This window comes from Tachypleus tridentatus, chromosome 3 (assembly GCF_004210375.1).
Source record: "Tachypleus tridentatus isolate NWPU-2018 chromosome 3, ASM421037v1, whole genome shotgun sequence".
Lineage (NCBI taxonomy): Eukaryota > Metazoa > Arthropoda > Merostomata > Xiphosura > Limulidae > Tachypleus > Tachypleus tridentatus.
In genome coordinates this window covers 70,053,543-70,078,849 of record NC_134827.1, presented here as the reverse complement: position 1 = coordinate 70,078,849, position 25,307 = coordinate 70,053,543, and the positions used below count along the sequence as shown (strand labels likewise).

The following is a 25,307-nucleotide window of genomic DNA, read 5'->3' as shown; positions in this document are numbered from 1 at the left end:
AATTAGATTGAACTTGTTTCTTTTTCAGTAATTGATGCTTAGTTACCCAGAAAGGGGCATTAAATGACATAAAAACTCATAGGAAAGTTATCTGTGTATACAATTTTTCATCATGTCTAGTGCATCTAGTATGAACATCTTTCTAACCAGATGGCATTTATTACTATACTGTTGGTACTTTGTGGATACTTTCACATCTGTAAACACATTTGTTTAGACTTACACAACTATTAAGCTAGAACCATCTTATGTGACAATCCTCTCACTTCTTACTGATATGCAGACTATGTTTACTACAATGTGAGTTATCCTTGACAGCTGTGTTCAATGCTTGCCTTTCATTAGCATTTCACAACTAATATTTTGCAATATTAGAAATTATAACATTTTCATTAGAAAGCTCATTTGAAACATCTGTTTAATATTTTTCAGCATGGCCATACGTTTGTTGTTATTCTGTGTGAAAATATACTTCTTAAGCATATTTTTAATTTAGGTGCTTCACTATAAAGTAAAGTATTTTAGAATAAATTGTAATGGTAATGTAATGTGTTTGACAGGAATATATATAGTGCTATAGTGTAAAGTGTTTGAGAGTATGTTATAGTGCTACTATGTAAATTGTTCAACAGCAAGTTGTAGTGGTATAGTGTAAAGTGTTTAAGAATAAATTCTAATACTATAACTAAAATTGTTAAGAGTTTGTCAAAGTGTTAGTGTGCAAAATGTTAGAAAGTATGTAGTATTGCTATAGTGTAAATTATTTTGAGAGTATTAGTGCTGGAGTAAAATGTTTGAGAGTGGGCTTTAGTGGTGGTTTAAAGTGTTTGAGAGTGAATTGCAATGCTATATATAGTGTAAATTGTTTGAGAGTAAGTACCAGTGCTACAGTGTAAAGTGTTTAAAAGCAAGTTCTAGTGCTAATATGAAGTATTTCATAGTCAGTTATATTGCTTTAGAGTGAAGTGTTTAAGAGCAAATTTTAGTGCTACAATGTAAAGTGTTTTATAATTAATCATAATGTTATAATGTGAATTGTTTGAGAGTAAGTTGTAGTGCTACAGTGTAAATTATTCTAAGAGTAAGTTGTGGTGCTGCAGTATAAAATATTTGAGAGTAAGTTGTAGTTATACAGTATAAAGTGTTTGAGATTAAGTTGTTGCTCTACAGTGTAAATTATTCTAAGAGTAAGTGGTGGTGTTGCAGTATGAAGTGAATAAAGTTGTAGTGCATTAAGTTTGTAATGCATTTTACATGTCTTTCTATTGAAGAAATTAATAAAACTAAGGTATTACTTACAGAGATAAATATATGCATTTTAACTTTTTCCCACCATGTTGAAACTTCTCTATATGATAAGAATGTTAAAATGTAAATTCCCCATAAGTAATCATAATAAGTTTTAGAAAATATGGTTTCATTTAATTATTATCAACTAAATAAAAAATTATTTACAAGTTAAAATAAAAAATGCATTGTATATTCACATGTTAAACTTTTTTTTTTTCTGTTGTCCAAATTACACCTGTTATCAGCCATTTTCAGAATCCATGTTTTATGATTACAGGGGACATTGGCATTAACACATATTAAATATTTTCTTGACATGGTTCCTTATTTATGGTAGAAAAATCTACATACTACATTTCGAAAGTCTTCCGCCTTTCGTTTTCAAGTTGAAAACAAAAGGAAGTCTTTCAGATCATCATCCTCTACACTTGTGTCTCCACAACAGGCAGTTGCTGTCCATTTTACAAAGTTTCATCAGCCATCAGGAGTAATTGGAGCAATCCTTGGCTGAGAAATATTAAAAGATGCATTGAGTAACAACTTTTAGAAATTATATCTAACAATAATATTGATTTAAACAATACATTTTACAACATCCACATATTCCAGCAGTTTATTATTAACCCATATTAATAAACAAATGCAAAAAGTAGTTACAGCCATCAGGTAAACATGAAGTTATATGTTATAGTTTTACATTTACAGTCATTTATATCACCTATTACATTTGGAATATTTTTTTGGTTTGCTGGGTTTGTCAACTTTCATGCAAAGCTACTCAAAGGCTACCTACCTATGCTGTTCAGAATTTTGAAGCAGTTGGCAAGGGGAAAGGCAGCTAGAGAACACCAACCACCTCCAACTCTTGGGCTACTCTTGTCATACGTAACAGTAGAACTTGGCTATCATTTCAGCCCGGTATGCTTGGCTGTATTCAGTCTGTGTGGTATAGAAACAGTAAGCAAGTATTACTGATGTTAAGTCACTCATAGAATTTCGTTTAACTTTCTTTGCCTTTTACAAAAGTCAGCTAATCATATCTCAAAAATTAGGTTTCAATAAGATTGATATGTTGCATGACCACAAAGCCTTTCTCATAGCCATAGTTGTCTACTGATTACTTCCAAAATGGTACTCCTATCTTGACTTTCATTTCCATCTAAGTATTATTGAAATTTCCAACAGCCCACCAGTCTTTTGTACACCTATATTTTTGGATTATTGCAGGATCATGTGACTACTCTTCTAATCATACTGCACCATTGTAGTACAATCCTCCTTTTCTCTGTTGATATTCTAGCGTATAGATGTGTATTATAATTTCTTTTAGGTGTGAATATACAATTTTGATTGTACTTGATCACAGTTAATCAGTTTTGACATCCAACTTCTTGTATTTGATTTCCATTATTTCCACTTGTTTGTTTTTGTGATGTTTTTGCTTCTTAAATTATACTTTTGAAATTCCATATGGCAGATAATTTTCTCATCATAAGTAAACAAAGATCCTAATACTAGTCTCCAGATCTAAGAGTCAACAATGTCAGCTGGGGAGGCACAGGTTTTTTTTCATGGGAGCTTGTCACTTACATTAGGCCAAATATTTTTTCCTTTCATGTTATGATTTTGGTGCAGAGAGCTAGAACTACTGTGTGGAAAGTTTCTTTCTATACCACTTTCCAGTTACCATGCCTCCTTGTAATTTGCTGGGTTAGGTATTGTTCTTTTTCAAAAGAGGCCTGTGGTGAGTTTACAATGTATATTTCTCACTCCTCATAGATACACTCATGTTTAATGAATTTGTGTGACCTCATGTAGATGGATCTAATTTCAACTCTCATTAATTTATGTAATTCATTTTTGAGAATTTTTATGACATTGTTGTGTGACTGCATCTTTGAGTATACTTTTGTTCCTCAAAGGTGATAATTGTTCTAATCATGTCCTGTAGTTGAAAGAAACTGAACTCCATTTTTTTGAAACACTAGCATCTTGTTAGTTGAATAGGCCTAGATTTGTCACATTAAAGCATTGCTACACATCTGATATTTTTGAAATAACTCACAAGTCATAGGTAATCGTTTTTCTTATCTTCCCACATCTCAACAGTCCAAACTTCAGGCCATACAGACTTGGGGTCATAATTTTTGCATTTAGTTGTATGTTGTTCTGTCAATGTTACTTAAGTGAAATTTAACGTACCACTGGAAGTAGCTTGTGGAATTACTTTTATACATTCAATACCACTCATGCAATCACTTGCACAAGTTGTACTTTCTGCCATTTTTTTCTTTCTGTTTTATGTTGTTTTTTTTTGTAAAGAATTTATTGCAGGGATGTTTGTTTATATTTTTCACTTATTTTTAAGGTCATGACATATTTCTTTTTACCTATATGAAAGAAAGTTTGTGATTAGCAAGAAGGTTAAGTTTGAAATGCTAGGTAAACCAAAATTAACAGTATTTATATTACAAGAAACTAAGGATTTATTGGTTACTGTGTAAGTATGGTAAAATAGGAAACAGGATGTCCATAAGTTCTTACACACTTTTATATTTATATTGCTGAATACTGACCACCCTTGGATAATTAACAATCAAATACCTAACAAGTTTATTGGATAAGATCAGACTTTGTGGAGAACCATATCATAAATATTTTTTCTCAACTTTATACAGTGCTTTAGACAATCACTATGCTACAAACAAGCCAATGAACTGTTTTTTTTAAGCTGGGAGAATTGCTATCGATTGTGTCAAAGTACAGTTTCATGTAAACAGCCTAATGCCATGAGTGGCAATTCCTTGCTTTATTTCAAAAAGGTTTCTATTTCATTTACTAACAGTAAAATAAACATAAGAAATAGACATAAAAATTCTCAGAAGGTTTATTTTGGAATTTCATTGTGCATAGTGAAAACTTCTAACAGTACTATTTGTTTTGTTTCATTGACTTTCCAATTCAGTGGCTTATATGATAACTGTGTGTGTTTTTCTTATAGCAAAGCCACAGCGGGCTATCTGCTCAGCCCACCGAGGGGAATCGAACCCCTGATTTTAGCGTTGTAAATCCGGAGACATACCGCTGTACTAGTGGGGGGCCTTATATGATAACTACAAAAATAAATGTTAGAAGTATAAATGCTGTCCATCAAATTGTTCAGAACATTCTGATCCATAGTAATAGAACTAAACAGTTTATTTGCATTTGAAATTTTTCCTTTCATCATACTTTGATCACTTGCCTACAACCAGGATGAAAGATTTAATGATTTTTTTTTCTTCTTCTTTTCTATGGATGGGCAAAACTTCACAAAGTTTGAGATTTGTATGGTCAGGTTCCTTCAAAATAATAAGAGAATGGCATTCTGGCTTAAAAAAAAGTAAGAGAATGGTGTTCCCACACCACTACACCACTGGGTAAAAATATGTAATTTTTATAATCCAGATTTTGCTGCTCTTCAAAACATGGAAATGCAGATACGCACTGCACTGTTGCAGGTAGGTCATTCTTCTTAATACCTCCAACATGTATTCCCCTGCTTCTTCTAATGAAACATGGGTATTGTTGCCATTCTGGATCTCAGTCACTGGAGTGGTGGACTGTGAAGGTTTCCTCACTTGTGATATTTGTGTGATAAAACAATCTCAAAGTCATATGTACTCACCCTGTGAGACAAGAGCTATCATTGATGAGGTTCATATTATACACTACTATTATTATTATTATTACATAATTAATCTAAATTGCTCTTTCTGGATGTTCTTTCCCAAGCTGACTTCACTTGTTCACACTTTTTGTTTTGTTTTTTAAGGCAAGGCACTTCTGCTGAATGCTTTCTGCCCAGTTGAACTGCATTTGTCACATTTGGCACTCATACAAAGTGCTTCCCCTTGGATGTTTTTGCTTAAGTAAACTGCACTTGTTGATCTCTCAGTACTTTTCATAAAGGATATGAAACTCAGTCTTATACAAGGTACTTTTACTGGATATTTTCTGCCCAAATGGACCACACTTGCTATACCACTTTCTCTCACAAGGCACTTACCCTGTATATTTTTTGCATGGTAGAACTGCACTTGTTGATCTCAAAATATAATACAAGACATGGAACAAAAGATATTGTGCAAGGTGCTTCCACTGGATATTTTCTCCCTGGATGGGATGCATTTGACATATTTTAACATATACCATGATGCTTCTGCAGATGTTATGTGTGGGCTGTGACCACACTTGGCTATCTTGAAATCAATCCAAGGTGCTTCCCCTAGATATTTATTGCCTAGATGGACTGTATTTATTTATATATTTATGCAAGGTGCTTCAGGTTGTTTTTGTACTTGGACTACACTTGAAAGAATATATCATATTCTAAAATGCTTCCCCTGGATATTTTCTGCCCATGTGGACTGCACTTGGCCTATTCGTATACGGTCCTGTAGCCCTAGACATGTTGTTGTTTTGTTTTTTGAATTTTGCACAAAGCTACTCGAGGGCTATCTGTGCTAGTCGTCCCTAATTTAGCAGTGTAAGACTAGAGGGAAGGCAGCTAGTCATCACCACCCACCACCAACTCTTGGGCTACTCTTTTGCTAACGAATAGTGGGATTGACTGTCACATTATAATGCCCCCACGGCTGAAAGGGCGAGCATTTTTGGTGCGACGGGGATGCGACCCCGCGACTCTCAGATTATGAGTCGCACGCCTTAACATGCTTGGCCATGCCGGGCCCCCTAGACATGCATTCTATTTGATTCCTCCATATGTGTCTTCCTTTCTTTTTTACTGGATGGAAATCATATCTGTTCCAGAAGTGGTGCTATACCTCACAGTTGCCTTCTGTTTTACTTGCAACACACTTGTTTGTTATTTGGTGGTTATTCTCCTTCATTTGTTTGATTGTTTTCTGCACCTTCACTGGTCCCTCTACCTTTCCAAAATGTGATTGTAGCTTTGGGTAAGAAGCAGTAATTCCATTTTGGAAGTTAATATTTTCTAGCACTGAAAATATATTTCTGATAGGTGCTTACCTCCATTCACTCATTTCCTATCCTTCCTCCTCACTGATTTACCATTGTTTTTGATTTGCATATGACAGTTCTGAAAAGTGAGGTTTGTGGCACAATGTTATTGAGAGCTACTTCTGTTAGCGTAGGTGGTGCAGGAAAATTGGTAGAGAATAGTCACATGATCAGTACATGTTTTTACAATAATGCGAAAAATAGATAGGGGTATAAAAAACTGGTGTGTGTTGAAAATTTTAGTAATACTTAGAAGGCAAATGATGGTCAAGATAGCTTTGGGTGAGATGAGATGCATACCTATCAGAAATATATTTGCTGTGTTAGAAAATGTTATCTTTACAAGAGTTATGTTATTTTATTGTTTTTTTTGTTTCCTGTATAGGGTGGTCCAAAATTATCTTTTGTATTTTAAAAGTAATAATTAAATAACTAAAGAAATACAACTATGCAGTTTTCATCTTCTTGTAGCCCAACTCAAGAAATTTTTAGTGTCACATTTTATTTTTATTCATTGGGTAGTGTAACCTCATAAAGTGGAAACTGTGCAAGAAAAGGCTCAGTGTGAAGGATTGGTCAGGGTGCACTAATTCTATGGTCTCTGTATTAACCACACTTCTTTTTTAAGAATACATTAAGGATATCATTTAGTTCACACCTATAGCAAACCATCGTCACTGTAACTGTGTGAATGTGCAACAAATGTGGATTTATTTTGAATATTATTAGACATGCTGAGAGTCAGTAATGTTGCACACATCATATCAATAAAAACTGTTTGGGTTAGGCTACAAGACGTTGAAAACTGCATTGTTGCACTTCTTTAGTTATTTAATTATTATATTTTAAAATTGGGAAGGTAATTTTGGACCACTCTGTGTTATATTAGTTCTATCCATATATTCCAGAAATTCTTAAAAATTCAATAAGTAAAATTTCTTAATCAAAAGAATTTTATGCTTGAAAATATAAAATTCTGAATTGTAAATGTAAAAAAGCTAATAATACCAATAATAGCACTCTGTGAAAGACATACATGCTAGACTTTACTCTATTGTCAGAAAATGTGTTGAAAGTTAGACTAAACTGATAAGACCAACATGCAAGACTTTATTGTCTTGATCACATACATTGATCAGTTTCAATGTACCAGCCCAGTGCTACTTTATAAAAGTATAAAAAAATTGCAGCCTTGGCCTAGTGCCTATAACATTTCAAACTGCAGATCATAAGGTAAAGAGTTCAAGATGTAGTGCTACAGAAGACACACTGCACTTACAGTTGTGAGTATCTTGTAAAAGTTCCTTCTTTTGTTTCCATCCAAGTTATAATGGAATTGAGTGATGATGGCTGGTTTCTTTTTCTTTGGTCAGTAGTTGAAAATTAGGATTGTCTATAGCTAAATTCTAGAGGTGGTCGACCTTGTAAGTTAGCCCACACATTCAGAATGAAAATGCCAATTTCTTACATTTTGACTTTTCTTTTAAAACTTATGATGAAGAAAGCTGAATAAAACTAACATATATTACAAGTACTTACTTTTTTAATGCTTCTCTTGAGGATTGTAACTTAACTGGTGAACACACTTATGGTTTCATGCAGCAGTGACTTTAGCAGGATAACTCACAACTACAAAACACCCTCAGGGAATTTTTCTTGGATTGTTTTCGAGATGAAAAAGATTCTGCCATCATTGATTTTAAGTATGAATTGCAACTTAATAAATTTGTATGTTTCTAACAAGTAGTGTAGTATCTAAACAACCAAAACAAAGTTTTAAATTTAAATAATGTGTTTGCTTACATTGATTTGTTCAATATCTGAACAAGCTAAACCAAATTTTAAACTTGAATAATGTGTTTGGCTACATTTACTATTTTAAAGTATCATTTCAACTTGATTGGTGAACTTATGTATTATTAATAGCTTTTGATGAAGTCATAGTAAGAGATATATTCAGCAAATAAACATACAAGGATGTATAGGTCATTATCATATTGAAGGGCCTGGTGATTAGAGCACTTGACTCTCAACGTGAGGATTGCAAGTTTGACTCCCTATCATCAGGTATGCTCCTCCTAAATGGTTACCAACTAGGCTAGGCACCCAGGTGTAAAATTTCTTAACATATCAGATTTCCAGCTTACTCCAAATTGCTTTTGGATCAAGGTCATAAAGGAAAATGTTATTTGAAATAAGCAAAGTTATATTCAAGGAATTTGTGTACTTACATTGAATATTTGATTGTACATAAAAACCAAACAAAGCATTAACCCAGGTATGTGTACATTGAATGTTTGTTGTTTAAAATGTAATCCTGTAGCTGTTGTTATCTAAGCTACTTATGCGCAAAGTTATTTGTGGTCCTATGATGTTGTTGGCTATAGGTTCTATAACAACAGATAAATTGCACAAAAAGAATTAAACAAAAATGCCATATGTATATTCATGTAGGAAATGAATGATTTCTCCTTTTGTATCCATTTTTGTTTTGTTTTTTTACACTGACCATTGTAACAAATAAAAACTTGAAAATTACTTATTATAATGCAATGTGTAGGCCCCACCAGTAGTGAAAGGTAGAAGAACAAGTTTGTAATTTTAGGGTCTAAGAAATACTTTTAAAAAAATTAATATTAAGTGAAATTGTTGAAGTCGTGTCTTTTTGTTGAACCTTTCCAACCTGTGTCTTTTCGGTGAACCTATTGAACTTATGTCTTTTAACTGAAACAAACTTTCCAGATTGTCATACACTATCCAAAACTCATGAACTTGATGGCAAGCACAATATTATGGTAAATATGACATATATTCTTTTAGGATGTGTATGGTGAAGAAGAAATTGGCAACTGGACTTTTCAACTGTCATTTGAGGATGTTAATCAGCTCACCACTAGCTTCTGTGATAGATTGGATCCCACTACTTTTGTCCACCATCCATGCAGTCACCACATAGGGAAAATTCAAGAGGAGAGAGTGACAGTAGAGAATTATCAGGAGGAGTTGTGGAACCAAGCTCTTTGGACAGGTGGTGTTGTCCAGCAAACAGTCATTAATTCATTAACTGAACCGAAACAAGACAACAGTTCTGAGATATCTCAAAATTGGAAAAGTAAAGAAAGTAGTAATGATATCAGCAGTTCGATTTGTAAGAATGATTTTGCTAAAAATCATTATGACCATAATATTAAAACTGATACATGTGTAAAGTCTGAAAGTTTGCTTAACAAACAGAAAGATGAAGAACATTCATTAGAGTTGTTCCCAAATACTGCAGTGTCTGCCTTGTCTGTTGTTTACTATTGTGACAGTCTTCAGAACCAAGAAAATATTGTTACCAGTACGTCAAGAGAGACTGAAAATAATATTTTCCAAAATGATAAAAATTCTTCAGTTAAGGGAAACATGCACCAAACACTGCAAGTAGACACCACTGAATTCAATCAAGACTTTTATCGACTATGTCCATTGGACTTCCCTAAACATTTAAATGATTCACCAAAGAGTATGAAAAAACTTGAACTAGGTAAAACAGAATTTGAAGACAAATCTTCATCTAAGCTATCATTACAGGAACAGTCTAGGAGAGATTCAAATTCTGGAAGTTCACGAGAATCTGTATCAGTGAACTCATACCTGGTGAAAAGATATCCTTCAGATTTGCCATTAAAGAGACAACCCATGGAAGATTCAAAAAATTATTTAATAAACTTACTAGAATCTGAGTCAATTCATTACCATTGTCAAATAAGCAAATCTTTACCAAATATATCATTGCCACAAGAAAAAGCTAATAAAAAACTTGATTATTCCTCAGAAAATGTACTTGAAGTTGAATCTTTGAATTATCCAAAACAGGAGGATAAAACTTTAACAAATGTGTCATTGTCAGAAGAACAACTCCTTAAAAAACTTGGTAATTCTCAAAAAAATGTACTTGAAGATAAATCATTGAATTATCCAGAAGTCATGCATAACTCTTTAACAAACCTGTTTTTGTTTCAGGAACAATTTGCCAAAAATCTACATGATTCTTCATTGTGTTTATTACAATCTAAATCAAAGACCTTGGAAGAGAAAGATGGTTTTCTGACAGAAGTGCTGGAAAATGAGTTGATTAAAGATTCAAATGATTTTCCAGAAGTTGAATCAGAAGAGAAAGATGAATCATTACAGCCTTTACTTCTTTTAGAAGAACAGTCTACTAAAGATCTAGTTGGTAATCTAGATGGTGAACTAATATGTGAATCAATTCTATCTTCACAACCAAAAGAAGAATCTCTTAAAGCCACTGCTTTATTACAGGAACAATCCACTAAAGATCTCATTGATATTTTAAAGAGTTTACCAGGGTCTAAATCAGTTATCTCTTCAGAACCCAAAGAAAAATCTCTTCTTTCAACTACTTTATTACAGGAGCAATCCATTAAAGATCCAGTTGACATTTTAAACATTTTACCAGCATACAAGTCATTTACCTCCTCAGGACCCAAAGAAGAATCTGTTCCAGACACTGCTTTGATACAGGAGCAATTCACTAAAGACCTCATTGGAATTTCAAACAGTTTACCAGGATCTGAATCAGGTATCTCTTCAGAACCTAATGAAGAATCTTTTCCAGACACTGCTGTATTACAAGAACAATTCATTGAAGATCCAGTTGATATTTTAAACAGTTTATCAGGATCTGAATCAGTTATCTCTTCAGAACCCAAAGATAAATTACTTCCAGCCACTGCTTTATTACACGACCAATCCACCAAAGGTCTAAGTAAGTTTCTTGATACCTTTTCAGAAGTTGAACATATTGAATCTTCAGGACAAAAAGAATTTTCTATAGCAAATTATTTATCTTCACAAGAACAGATCTCACACCCTATGGAGAGTTTGTCAAGATCTGAACCAGTGATAACTTCAGAACAAGAAGTTCATTCTTCAACAGATTCATCAATATTACAGAAATGTAGACTAAAGAGTCTTAATGAATTGTGTGAGGAATTACCAAAATCTGAAGCCATAAATGTTTCTAGACAAGATGATAATATTATAAGAATTGTTCGTTTATTTCATGGACATTGTATTAAAACACCTGATGATTCTTCTAAAAAGCTGCATCAACTTGAACCAATACATCCTTCCCAACAGGTACTGAAAAGTTTTAATAAATCTACAAAATGGTTACTGAAACCTGAATCACCTCTTTGTTTGGGAAAACAAAGAAAATCAACAACTTCATCGGTATTACAAAAACAGAGTTACCTTGAAAGGTCAGTTGGACAACATCAAAACACAGAGGGAGAGGCTTTGTGTACTGTGAGTGTTGTACAACAGGCAGGTAAACGAAAAACCAGTAGAAATAAATCAGATAAAACAAACATAAAAAAATCAGGTCTTGTAGCAGTTCTGTCTCACAACAAAGAATCTAAAACATTTTACCATAAAGAACTAATATTACACCAAGATAAAAGAAAAAGTGATAAGGAACACAGTTTTACAAAAAATTCATCTTTAAAAACACAAGAAATGAGAAAAAGTCATTACTTTTCAAAGGAGGAAAAGAAATGGCAGAAATGTACATATTCAAATGGAAATATTACAAAAGATGTTTCTAACAAACTCTACAAGGTTCCTAACCGAAAATCCAGAAGTAAAGGTGTGCATAAAAGTTCAGATCTACAAAATTCTTTAGGTAAAGAAAAGCTGCGTAGGTATGATAAAACTAAGATGTCAGTTATAGCAAACAGCTCAGCCTATAAAGAACTCACTGGTCGTTCTTCAAAACCAGATGTTAATAAAAGGCAATGGGTTAAAGGAAAAGAATGTACTCTTAAGAAGACCCAGTCTTCACATCGAGTATTAAGACAAATCAGACAACCACTTCAAGGATTTGGTAACCATGTACGAACAGGGAGCAGTCCAGATAGCAGAAGATCTGGCTGGAAATCTCACTGGGAGTTATCACAGGATAAAAGAACAAGCAAACGAAATAAAACAAGGGACATGAAACAACAATATAGCAAACAGGGGATGAAAAATGCAAATTTCCAAGATAAAGAAAAAAGAAAGGGTAATCTTCACAAAGACCCATTACTACCAAAGAGTCTACTGTCACCTAACATAGATGTTGCTATTAATAAAAGTGACATATCAATTGGAGACAGAATTCAGCATTTAAATTCTCTTCACGAGCAGAATGAAAAAGAATGGACATTTATTATTCCTCATCTAAAGCAAAGAACAAAGCCTGTCAGAGAGCATTCAAATTCAGATAAAACATTTAATACTAATAGAAGAGAATCAATATGTGATGATGAATGTGAAAGTAAAGAAGAACATGGTACATCCTGGATTCACGTTGAAACCAACATTGATCTCAGTGATCCTGAGGTGATGTGTATAGAAACATTGACTTTTTTTAAGTAGGCCATTATAATTTTCTAATAAACTTATTTGTACAAAACACAGTAGTTCTTAAGAATTTTGTGGTGATCAAAAATTGCTTTTGAAGCATTGGGTAAGGAGTTTTGCCAAGACTGCTACACAGTCTTCATTGCCAAACAAAAGACATCTGCTCAAAATGTTACACACACACAAAATAACTAGAAAAAGTTTTCATTTAAAGTTACCAATTTGTTTTCATTGTCTATTATCCAAGTTTTCCTTTTAAAACATTCTTACCTCTTCTCACACTACAGCTATTTTACTTAACTGCCAGGATTTCTTCCTTTGCACATGTAAACATTGGTATCATTTTTCATACCTCACTTAACTGCCCTTATTTGTCTTGTGATACTCTCCACCTATGTCAATACATTTTCCATCCTGGTACTATATATAAACACCCCATTTAAATAATGTCATCACTTTTTCTTGACAAGGCATCACTAATGGGTTTGCCAATGCTTCAGTCATTTGGAGATACTTTAAGTGTTCTCTACGGTATCTACTTGAATTTCTTAAAAGTGGGATTGGCAAGCCAATTTACACTATGAATTCCTGGATTATTACTTCTAGTACAGAAGCAAATCATATCCCTTCTATCCCACCTTTAGCATCACACAACAATTAGGGGAGGAGTAGTTACTCTCGATTGAGGCTGTCAGTGACCTTATTCCATGTGAAGTGAAGACACATATTTGGATCTGTACTGTTCTTCCAGAGGACTCTGAGACTGCAATTGAGGGTGATTCTTGACATACTAATGAGAATTTGTATTCACTTTTCCTGCACCTCTTTCAGTCTGTTTGCGTCTCAGTCCTCCTGTGGGACTGTGATAAGTTTACAGAATAACAATGCTGGAATCCAGGATTTGATCACCTATAGTGGACATAGCAGGTATCCCAAAATTCCTTTGCTATAACAGAACAAACTTACCTGACTAAATATTGTTACAATCAATGGTAATAAACATAGTCTTTAAATAAAATAGAAAATATAAAGGAGCCCATTTTGATATACGCCACCTTTGATTTGTCTCCTTCAGTTGGCTTATCGAATTTGATGTTTTTGGTCTTTCCCCATTTGTTTTTTAGCTTGCACTTTACTTGATGAATGAAAATGAATATTTAGTTTTCTCTCTAACCAAAGGACATTATGGTTCAGGGAGAAAGGTTTACATGAAGGGACAGTCATGTCTTATCCAACATGGTCATCAGAATTTCATGATTTAGCCCACTGCCACCAAATAGGAGCATATTCCGACTCTTAAATAATGCATCTGCTCCTCAAAATTAGGAGTACTAAGGCAGAGTTCATAGTTAATCTGAAAAGGTCAGTGTTTTGTTTTCCTTACACTAAACTTTGTTAGAAGACTCAGGTCCACAACTTAATTGATTACGAGTATGAACAAATGCATGCACATCGATTTGTCTGTTGGCTTCAACCTTCATTCCTTTTTACATTGGCACCTCAAATTTCACTTTTATGGGGATCATTGTTCTGCCCCTGTTCAAGGGTCCCAACTCCAGACATCAGTCCCTTGGTACATTGGTACCCAGAATAGGTTCTGTTCATATTCAAGGGTTCCATTGCTGTCAGATCACCACCAGGGGCATTAGTAGCTACGGTATTCCTTTCGGGTAAGTTGGGCTTGACTCTGAGAATTTTTTGACGTATGGTAACATTAACCTTAAACCCATGAGCAGTACAAGCCCTTGAATCAGGATTAATCATTCAGTTCACATCTTCACCACTATTATCCACCTAACCTGTAGGCTTTCCATCTCTTGTAGATCCTTGGAATTTGGAACTTTGTTCTAGAACTGTGAAAATTGGTTGGTTGGAGGGTAGTGATACAGTCATGGTAATTCTTTCAAGATTTTATTTCCATTTGTTGTTTGGCCAAGAAAAACAGGATATTGGTGTTCAGTCATCAGTCTTTCTCATCTTTATCAATGCCTAGGTTCTCCAAGGTTTACAAGATACTCATTTTTAATCTGAGTTGGAATTTTTTACTGTGACTGTGACTATCCAAGTTTGGTGCAGTTGTATCCTATCTGTACGTTGCCATAGTGATGTTGTCCCAGTGCTATAGGATTATTTTGTATGCACAAGAGTCAGGTACTACATTTCTGAGTTTGTCACTTTTGGATTAGCATTAGCATCACATGGGTTCTGCCAAACTGTACAAGCTTTTTTCTTGTTGTCTTCATTCCACAGCTCTAGCCATGCATCATTACACACACAACTAGTTACTGCTGACACTATTTTGTCAGTTGTCAGAACATCACACTTTGATTTTACTTTCACAAACACCCAATGTAGGCCTCATTCTCAGGGCTCAAAACAGCTATTCTTGCTCCAATTCAATATGAATTTCAGTCTGGCTTGTTTATTCATCACATCTCTCAGGAGGCCCAACTCTTATTCACCTCTTCTTCTCCCACTGCATGGATGGTTTATTTTCTTTTAGGAATGTGGGAATCATTTAAATACTTCATGCCTTTGGAACAAGAACACAAGATCCCATTTCATAAATGTCAATTCACTGGATTCTCCAGTTTCCTTAGTTAAGGTCATTCTTCAGTCTCTAGAGAATGTTAAGACACTACTAAAGTATAGGTTCCTCTGGCTCCTCCTCATCCAAAGTTCAATCTCTTCATGAATGCCCCCTTCATGGATAGGGTGCATATACCAATAGTCAGGAATTTCAAGGTCTTCACACACATGATGAAACATCCCTCCACAAGGTTTTAGGCTTTCTTGCTCTTCTGGGCTTATTAAGGATGAAATTGTCAAGCTTCACTATGGTAATTCTGTGTAGCGTCTTGCAATTCTCATTGAGGAAGCACTTGGTCCAGGGCTCCTTGTTTCAAATTTTGGACCTCCTTCTTTGCAACTACTACTGTTATATTACTCTACTAGCTTATCATGTCCCATGGGTGGTGACTGAGGTAGCAGGTCAGTTGTTTCAACCCTAACAAAATAGATGCTGCCTTGCAAGATTCTGTTGGATTGGCTCTTCTTTTATAGTTCTGATTGATGAGTTGACAATTCATTGAAACACCCAACAACTGGCAATTTAATCTTCAGTATTTAACCTTCGTGCTTTGGCAATGGATGCATTCCATCAGGACCAGATGGGATTACAAATCTTGGCCGTCTCTCCAACATGTTACCTAAGATATATAGTATGATTTATTCCAACCCATTGTTGAATCCTTTTTATAGAACCAGATTTGCAACTACATATCCTAGTTTCTGCTTCTGAGGATCCTTCAGGAGTGTTCACTTCTTCTTAGGCCATCTCTGTGGAGGCAGTCATGATTGAACATGGTACGCCTGGCTATCCAGAAGCTCAAGCTATGGGCATAGTGGTTATGTAGTCTTTTGCATGGCATTGGGGTTTACTTTCTAAGGTTACTGTCACAGCCTTTGCTTAGTCCCCATGATAGACATTTATCACACACATATCTGCAATGGCATGTTGAGAGAAGGTTGAACCTACTTTGCTCAGAAGTACCAACCATAACTCATTTTTTGACCTGGCTCTTTGGCAAGAGTTTTTGCATCTTCCAACCACCCTGTATAAAATGGCCTTATTAACTACTGTTCAATACTTATGACAAAATATTTTTTGTGTCCCCAGGACTCTTCAAATTCCTCAGATTACTTTAGGTCTTTTGTTCCAAATGACCATTCCAGTTACCTAAGTGGTATATTAAAGTTGCATTACATTCTCTTTCTCAACATCTGCTTGTAACCATATTCTCATGTGCCATGTATCACCTTTACCTTCAAGTTTATTTTTCATTGCTTCAGACCTACAAACATCACTGATTGAAATGGTTTGCATTGTTTGTCCACAGAATGCTTTATCATTCCACCTGCATCCTCAGACCAGTTCTTTTTGCCAAAGACACTGTCAGACAGGGATGGGAATAAATTCTTTTCACCAGTTTATCTGATCACTATTACTCACTTCTTTGATCAATCAGATTTTGATTGTTGTTATGTTCAGTGAAGGTTTTAAGATTTTGTTGCCTGCACAAATGCATTTAGAGATGCTAGCAAATGCTTTTTAATTCTGGGGTCTCTACAGGTAACATCTAATCATATTCATCACATATCTATGCACTTAGTAGCCCCAGCCGAATTACCTGCTGGAGGACTTTATGCATACTGGTATGTAGACCTCCCCCAATACTTTTATTTCACATTATTTGCATGATCTAGCAATATTCTCATTTGAGGGTTTTTACCTACCTTCTCTAGTTATCTTAATCACTTTCACTAAATTATACAGTGGGACTGTGTATTTTCATTGCTGTCTTTCAGGGTTCTTTACCTTGTTCGAATCCTGGTCCCATCAAACATGCTCACTCCTTTAGCTGTGGGGTGTTATAAAGTGATGGTCAATCTTATTATTCATTTGTAAAAGAGTAGCCCAAGAGTTGACAGTGGGTGGTGGTAACTAGTTGCTCTTTCTCTAGTCTTTTACTGCTATGTTAGGGACAGCTAGCACACATAGCCCTCATATAGCTTTGCACAAAATTCAAACCAAACCTTTACCTTGTTTTCACAGGATTGCCCTCTGTCCAGGTACATATGCTTCTATCAAACCAATTTTGCACTAGAAACCGTTTATTCAATATGCTTTATCTAGGCTGCAACAAACTTTGTAGAGGTGATATGTTCCATAAGACTACAAAGAAGCTGAATGGGTGGTATTACTGTACTATGCAGGACTGCCATTTATGGACTATTTTTGAGTAAAGCATGAGGGAATCCTTCCCAATCCTACCAATCAATGAGTTAAATAAATTATGGTCAGTTAACTTTTAAAAATGTAGGAAACATGTTACACATATTGCATTGTTTTTCAGAGCTCCCCAATGTATATTACCCCAGATTCTACTAGTGGAGATAGGGAGTCCTTACCACACCCAGTTTTCAGTTACATGGGTGGTGGACAGAGGATTTTTCTCCAGAGAGTTAGGGTGAATTCCTCTATTCTTGGAGAAAAGGGCAAAATTGGGACATTCCAACTAGATGTTGGTAGGAGAAGCACCAGTCTGTGCAGGAACCTAGTCATAATACTGGTTCAGTTTTGATGCTTGGCCATCCATTTGAGTTGACTATGGCCCTTTTTTTTTTATCAATATTAGTTCAGTATATTGGTCATGGAAGAGGGTCCATTGTCTACACTGGTTGAGTACAGTTTGTTCCATGTCCTCTCCATAATTCTGGGGGCAAGTGGAATTTACCTTGCCTACAAGGTTATAGAGTGAAAATAAGTGATAATAATTCCAAACGAGATGAGTCTGGTTCCTCAGGTTGAGTAAGGCATACAAGATCCCATTATTCCAAGCCTGAAGTGTTGCCTGTCAGTTTTCTTCAGGTTGAGGAGAAGGTTTACCAACTTCAGTGTTGCTTATCTTTTCTTCGTGATTCCAGTGGCTTGAAAGGCATCACCCTATAGCTATAGGTTGGGATCCATTGATAAATGTAAATATCTTTCAGTTCAACTGACATCAGTTGATTCAACAGATCAACATAGGAAATAGAGACCATGGTCATATAATTCCAGTCCTGAATTGTGGAACCTTGGCTATCTGGTTGGAGCATGGCAAACAATGATGATAAATCATGCAAAATTCAATCCACAGTACATGAATTTAATTTCAGGCAAAGATCATACCTGTTTTGGATGTAGTTTCAGTTCCCTCAGTAAGATGTCAGTCTTCTATTGACATACCTATGATTTATCTGTAATGTTACAGACACTATCGGTATGGATAATGCCCTCAAAAGCCCTTTCACATTCTCAATGTGGAATTCTAACTGTAGTATGAAAGAATGCAGTTATATTTGGAAGTTAACATTTTCTTAAATCGGAAATGTATTTCCAATAACACCTTTCACGCATTCTCCCGCCCTTCTTCTCAGCTATAAGCTCAAAAAAGTGATAATATTATCTGAATAAAATGCTTACTTACAGGACAAGGGTAGAAGGCACATTGACATAGATGGAGAGTGTCATGAGAAAAATATCGCCAAGAGTAACTAAGTGAGGTATAAAAGACTGAAGCAAACAAGAAAAAAATTAGACCAGTGCTTAAATAGGTAAAGAAAAAAATTGAGTAATAGCTGTAGTGTGAGGTATTATTGGAACTATATTTTTCATTTTAAAAAATATTAAGTTAAAACATTAGCTAAGGAGTTTTGCCATGTAGTTTGAGTTGATGAAATGTCTCATAACATTAGCTGATTGATCTTGTCACTAATGCATAAATTGGTGCCCTATCATGTAACACAGTAATTACTGTACATATTTTATTTTTTAAGGTTATTAACTTCCTAGATAGCTTTATGTTTAACCAAATTTAAACTCTAATGCATAAATCAAAGCCCTGTCATGTAATACAGTAGTTGCTGTACACATTTTATGTTTTAAGGTTATTAACTTCCTAGGTAAGAATCACATGCTGGATGGTTTAGCTAAGCATGCCTAGATAAAAGAGAGAGAAGTGAATTGTAATATGTAAAGTTTAATGATGTTGATAGCACATTTAAATTCAATTTACTCTTTTAAATTATGCTATTTTCTTGCAGTCAGCTCACTGGCAGTACTCAGTATGTTTAAAATTCAATGCTAATATGATATTCTGATCCACTGTTTATGTTAATGTAGATCTGGCTATGTAAGATTAAACCATTCTCACAGCAGATTCTCTAACTCTAGGAAAGAGCAAATCTGTTGGATTCAATGATGGCAACTATGAGCAACAGCAGTGAAGAAGAGGATGGCAACGAAGTTCAGGAATATCAGCATAATCAACGACTACATGCGTTGCACAGATTTCGTAGACAAAAAAAACGAGGTTTGTGCTTCCAGTATAAAGATGTACATGTTTTATTTATAATGTATGTTCCAAAAATTCTGTATACATATTAAGCATCTTTTTTTATAGTTGTTTTGCAAATTATATTTCTGCATTCTGTATTTTTCTTAAGGATGTTTTGCAAATTATATATGTATCTAGAATGCCTTCATTGTGTATTTTCTACAAACTGTATATGTATCTTGAATGTCTGTTTTTATAGATGTTCTGTAAATAATATATGCATCTTGAACATCTTTCCTATGGATGTTATGCAAGTTGTATATGTATTTTGAATATCTTTTTTATAGATGTTCTGCAAGTTCTTTATATATTTTGAACATCTTTGTTTTGGGTATGACTTGTATATGTATTTTGGAATCTTCAGTTTGCAAATTATACATATATCCTGGACTTATTTGCATGGCATATTCTCTTTCATAAAGTTATTTTCAGTAAATAGTTTGCCAATTTGTTTTTCTTGCTTTTGTGTTTGCAGAAATATTATGAATGTTGTCTTCATTGAGCAAATTTCATGTGTACTTTGTTATGCCTGATGTCATCAGAGTAGAATCCATGTTTTTTACCCCATTCCCCAAGACATAGGTCTCAATCCCAAATCCTAAAGCTTAGTTTATAATCTTGTATTTGATTCTATCTGTGTATAAGTAAATCTGGTACATAGTCATTATATATTTATCTTGGAAAACCTAGGTATTCAAACATTATTGGTCAGTACTTCTGTATGGATGTAAAAACTGTATAGCATTGAATTATTTTATCCTTTTATTAGCCCTGTTGTTTCAAACATATTTGAAAAGTTTATTACTCAAGTTTCAGAATCAAAAATAATTAAAAAAAACTTAAATTAATTTAGTATTCATTGTTGTAGATTATCTAATTTGGTATTAATCAATTATATATATGTAAATTTGTTTTTGTTTTAATTCTTTGCCACAGCCTCTGACAGAGATGCCGTAATAGGGTTTTTGCCCAAAATCAGGACGTCAGTTATAAATTATCATGACTTTTTCTACCGATTTGGGGAGAAAGAAAGAGAAGCTGTTGCTTGTTTTGACTTTTTAAATGACTTTTCCACCTCTCCAAGTGATGTGGGATCTTGTGAAGTTTTGAATGAAGACAAACGATTACTAACTCCAGTTGTTGACAATAATAACACAATCACAGTGCAAGAAGTAGAAAAAACATCCAACATTTTACACACTTTTGATCTATCAATGTCCAGTTTTGCTCCTGTTGATCACTTGAATTTGGAAAGCACATGGTATGGTAACAGGAGGCTGACCAAGAACTGCCTGTCATCTTTGACTCTGCTATCCCAAGATGGAGAGCCTGTAGACCACATTTCCTTCAGTGACTCGTGTGCTGAGAGCTATTCTTCTTCAACTCACAGTCTCAACCAGATAAACTAAAATGGTCACAAATGTCCTCTGATGGTTAAAAGATTTGAATTGAATTTTTGACAATTCCCTTTTCAAAAATTCATGATTTGAAGTGTTGATCTCATTAGCTACAATGAATATTTGTATAATATAAAAATATTAAGTCCTGGTGAATAACTTGTACATTTCTTTTCAGTATGATCTTTGTGAATATCTTCCTGCAAGAGTAAAGGAAAGTGTATGAAGTACAAAATATATAAAGTGTTTATTACACTACTAATGTGCTTTAAACTAATAATGACACTTGTAAATACAACAAGAAATAAAATTGATGCCGTAAAGATATTTGCAGGTTACTTATAGGTATTTAATTAACTATTATAACTAGTAACCTAGTGGTAATGTAATTATATACAAGTATACTGACAGATTGTTTTAGAATGCATTGAAGTTTATCTGTAAGAAATACATTTAGTTGTTTATGAAACACTTCATACTACTGAATTGTTTTTTTTTCAAATTTGCTATAGTTGCAATAATTGTTTGGCTGCATTTTGAATTAATTTAAGAGTTTTTTTACTATTTAAACAGAAACTCATTTCTTAATAAATATTTAAAACAATTAGTGATAATTAAGAAGGAACTGGACAACTACAAGATGTTCATTAAAAAGGTAGTTATGCTTACTTTCTGGTTTCGTGTTTCTCATTTTTAATCAGAGCTTATGACAGACAAATAAACTTAAATTGTACATATAAGATGTAAAATTTTGTTTAGAATTACATGTATATGGTCTATTAATATGAATAAATTTATTTATTTGTATATGTAGCTCTTTGTAACAATAATATTTAAGCATTCTGACTGTTTAAAAACAGTAACACCTGTTTTACCAGTCACATAGTTCAGTTATAGAATCTGACAAGCCCACTAGTGGCTCAGTGATTAGCTAGAGGGTTTATAATGCTGAGATTCTATGTTTCTTATCTGAGGTTATATATGTATATATAACATTTGTTATTATTTTTCATTTCAAATCTGAGTTTTACTGAGAGATTTACCTGAAATACACTGATAACAAGTAGTCTGTATAAACATTCGACGACACTCATTCCATTTGAAAATTTGCAGATGTAGCTTGAATATACTTCAGTGGAAAAAAAATAAAAATTTCTACCATTGAAAACATTCGACAAACAATCAGTCATTGCAAAGTATTGTCAGTGATTGTCACAGCATCACAGACATCTTCAGATGTGGAACCTGGTTGTGTGAGCTTTATACCCTTTGAATTTGACCAACACATTACTGGTGCTATATGTATCCACAGCTCCCCACTTGAGGTTGCATGACACAGGCAATGCTATGCTAATATAGCGGGGTCATACTGACACCAAAAAGAATTCATCACACTTGAAAACAGTTGAGATTGAATCTTTGCATTACTAGCTCATACATCATAAAATCCATTCTCTGACAGAGGTTCCATGTATGAAAATACCTGCATCAGCCAGTTGCTGGTTTGCATCCAGTTACTGCAGACATTTTTCACACAACTTTGGAAATTCAAAGCTGTGTGCTTCAATGATTTTACACATGAAACTGTGTCAGCTAAACCTCCAGACTGCACAATCTATTGGGATGTGTTACATTTGTAACTAATTTAAGAATGCATTGTATGACAATAGAAACAGTTTTTCTATTTTGTATGAGAGACCAGAATGTTAGCAATTGAGAAGGCATTGACAGTTCTCATGTAATCCTTTATAAAAAGAATATATGGTTGGAAAATACAATAACCAGAAATAATCATATATTGCTTTTACTATCCAACACACTTTTGTGACAAGCCTTAAAAGACTGTTCACATCCTTTTAAAACATTTCTAGGCTTTCACACCTAGTATGAGGAGGAAATCCAATCTATACCAAAACCATATATCAGCAACATTTACAACATGTGATTGTATCTTAGGTGTGAATATTTACATCATTTTAGAATATATGATGAATAATTCCTGCATTGTCATTACACTGATCTGTATGATGTGAACCAAAAATCAACACAATGCACCCAAAATGGAAACAATCTTCATACTGTAATTCTATCCCTGAAATGCATGTTTGACATTTTTCTGTATGTTGCAATGGCAAAATGGTTTCTTGATGAGAAACCTACTTGAAATAAAAATGTATCTCAGAATAGCTGGTATAGGTATTAACACTTTTATTGATAACCAGAGAATAATGTTTCCACCTTATTAAATAAAAGTGTTAATACTCATACCAGGCAAAATGACTTCTTTTTTGTTTAAGAGTTCTGTGCAGAAGAACAGATGCAGTTAGTTATAAATTACTGAGAACTGATGTGTCAGAATCCAAGATACAGAGGAACATGATCACTAACCAAAGCAGAATAAGTCTATTTATTGTTCTCTTTATACAAAATGTATTTTCCAAACTCAAAATTGTAGGCATAAATTACAAACTAAATGGATAGGATAGTGAAAAAGAAGTTGTTCATCTTGATATTATTTGAAAGTATCAGCTTTGACAGCATTAAGCTGAGAACTGTATAAACTAGAAAGCATTGGTAGTTTCCATATCTAACAGGTCTGGATTAACACATCAGGAGAAAGTGTCCAAAGCAAAGTTCAGGTGCAGTGTACTGAAGAAAGGTATAAGGCCATGGATAAACTTGTGGAAGATTTGGAAGGACTTGCCCATTTATCTTAACAAGATTCTCCATGTGAAATCATGGCTTCACTGGCACATGATCAATTTATAGATGCTATAGTGGGAAAGGATATGGAAATTAGGCAAAAAAAGTAGGTTTACCTCTTTAAAGAAGCTCATCAGGTGTAGTTAAGTAAAACCAAAATCCAGAAATTATCTGATTAATAACTACTTAGGCCAGAGTAAGTAAGTTTACTACAAGACAAGTATTTCAAATGGAATTAAGAAAGAAAAACGTATCACGAGCAATTGGAGACAAAAGCTAATAGGAAATAAACCTCATCCAAAAGGATATTAGAAAGATATATTTTATTTTAAATAACCACATAAAAGCAGAAAATGGGAAGAATCAACATGGAAACAATACACTAGAATAAGAGATGTGTCACGCGCATTTTTTTTCAAAACTTAATCAATAACTTCTAGACAACAAACATGTCTTTTGCCAAACAAAAGCTTTTTTTTTCTACAAAAATCTCTTATGTAACTAACCCTGCTTTCATACATTTCATAAATTATGATTCTTATCTGATATTAAATTTTTATTTTAAATCTGTTATGTTGTCTTTTGACACGTAAATGAATCAAATTATAAATAGAAAAGTAGGATCTCTATAATAATGATTATATAGGGTGGCCTGTAAGCCCCTACCCATCCATATATCTTATGTATCTGTGTGCTGTCCCTCATTCTCGCTGCATAATAAGTACCCACGTACTTGTCACAATACGCTCTTCAAGTGTAAATGGTCTTACATCGGCCATATTTCTCTGAAAAAAGAGAAACAAATTTATAACATATGCATAATTGAATATAACATTAATAATATATGGATGAGTAGGAACTTACGGGCCACCCTGTAGTTGTTTATCAGGTGTTACTCAAGAGTTTAAATATATACAATGCTGGCCAAAATCTTAAGGCCAATAAACATAAAAAAAATATGCATTTTGCGTTGTTAAAGTCAACCACTTATTTGAGCAGAGCTACGAAAGATGACAATAAGGAAAGGGAAAATAAAAATAAAAAACCCTTTTAGCATTTAATAGGGAAAATGTGAACACTATGAAATTAGCCTAAATACTAGCTGGTTTAAAGTTTAAGATCATACTGAAACGAAGCGTTAATCGGTGAACACGTACCGAAATTTAGTTATTTGTGTTCAAGCATTAGCGTTGTCAACATCTCCCATTGGCATCTCCTATGTTACATTGGGTAAAAACATGGCAAAGGCTAAAACGTTGACAGAATTGTTTTGTAGTTATTTTCCCACATGTGTATTCATTAACTAACAAATATTTTCTTACATACCAAAGACGGATTTCTTTTTAAGCTAGTTTTTAGTAAGATCTTATTTCTAGATTTTAAAAAATCGTATTTTATTTCATATTCTAAATGTTATAAAACAAAGTAATTTAGGAATTTTTTAAATTTTATTTCGGTCATATAAATTATTCCTACACTGTAAAATTCCTCTAGATTTCACTAGTATTTAAAATTATTATATTTGGTTGCCTTTTATTTTTATTAATTA

General features: G+C 33.8%; 1 protein-coding gene and 1 long non-coding RNA gene across 5 annotated transcripts in view; one reads left to right on the top strand and one right to left on the bottom strand.

The window, feature by feature from the left end:
• The window catches only part of LOC143247102 (uncharacterized), an 87,962-nt gene extending 66,895 nt beyond the window's left edge, over positions 1 to 21,067 (top strand). For all 3 annotated transcript variants that reach the window (XM_076494578.1, XM_076494579.1, XM_076494577.1), the window contains 3 exons: positions 9,133 to 12,699; positions 19,496 to 19,634; positions 20,595 to 21,067. In XM_076494578.1, coding sequence (XP_076350693.1) covers positions 9,133 to 12,699; positions 19,496 to 19,634; positions 20,595 to 21,067 — 4,179 coding nt within the window. The remainder of the gene's footprint in view (positions 1 to 9,132; positions 12,700 to 19,495; positions 19,635 to 20,594) is intronic.
• Positions 21,068 to 21,121: 54 nt separating this feature from the next.
• Positions 21,122 to 25,254, bottom strand: LOC143247104 (uncharacterized). 2 transcript variants are annotated; one of them, XR_013026375.1, is made up of 3 exons: positions 24,916 to 25,254; positions 24,425 to 24,543; positions 21,122 to 21,255 (listed from the first exon to the last, which is right to left on the bottom strand). It is a non-coding gene; the product is annotated as an uncharacterized LOC143247104 (long non-coding RNA). The 2 variants fall into 2 exon arrangements; XR_013026374.1 differs by lacking the exon at positions 21,122 to 21,255 and adding an exon at positions 23,416 to 23,827 and having other exon boundaries at positions 24,916 to 25,252.
• Positions 25,255 to 25,307: the final 53 nt, after the last annotated feature.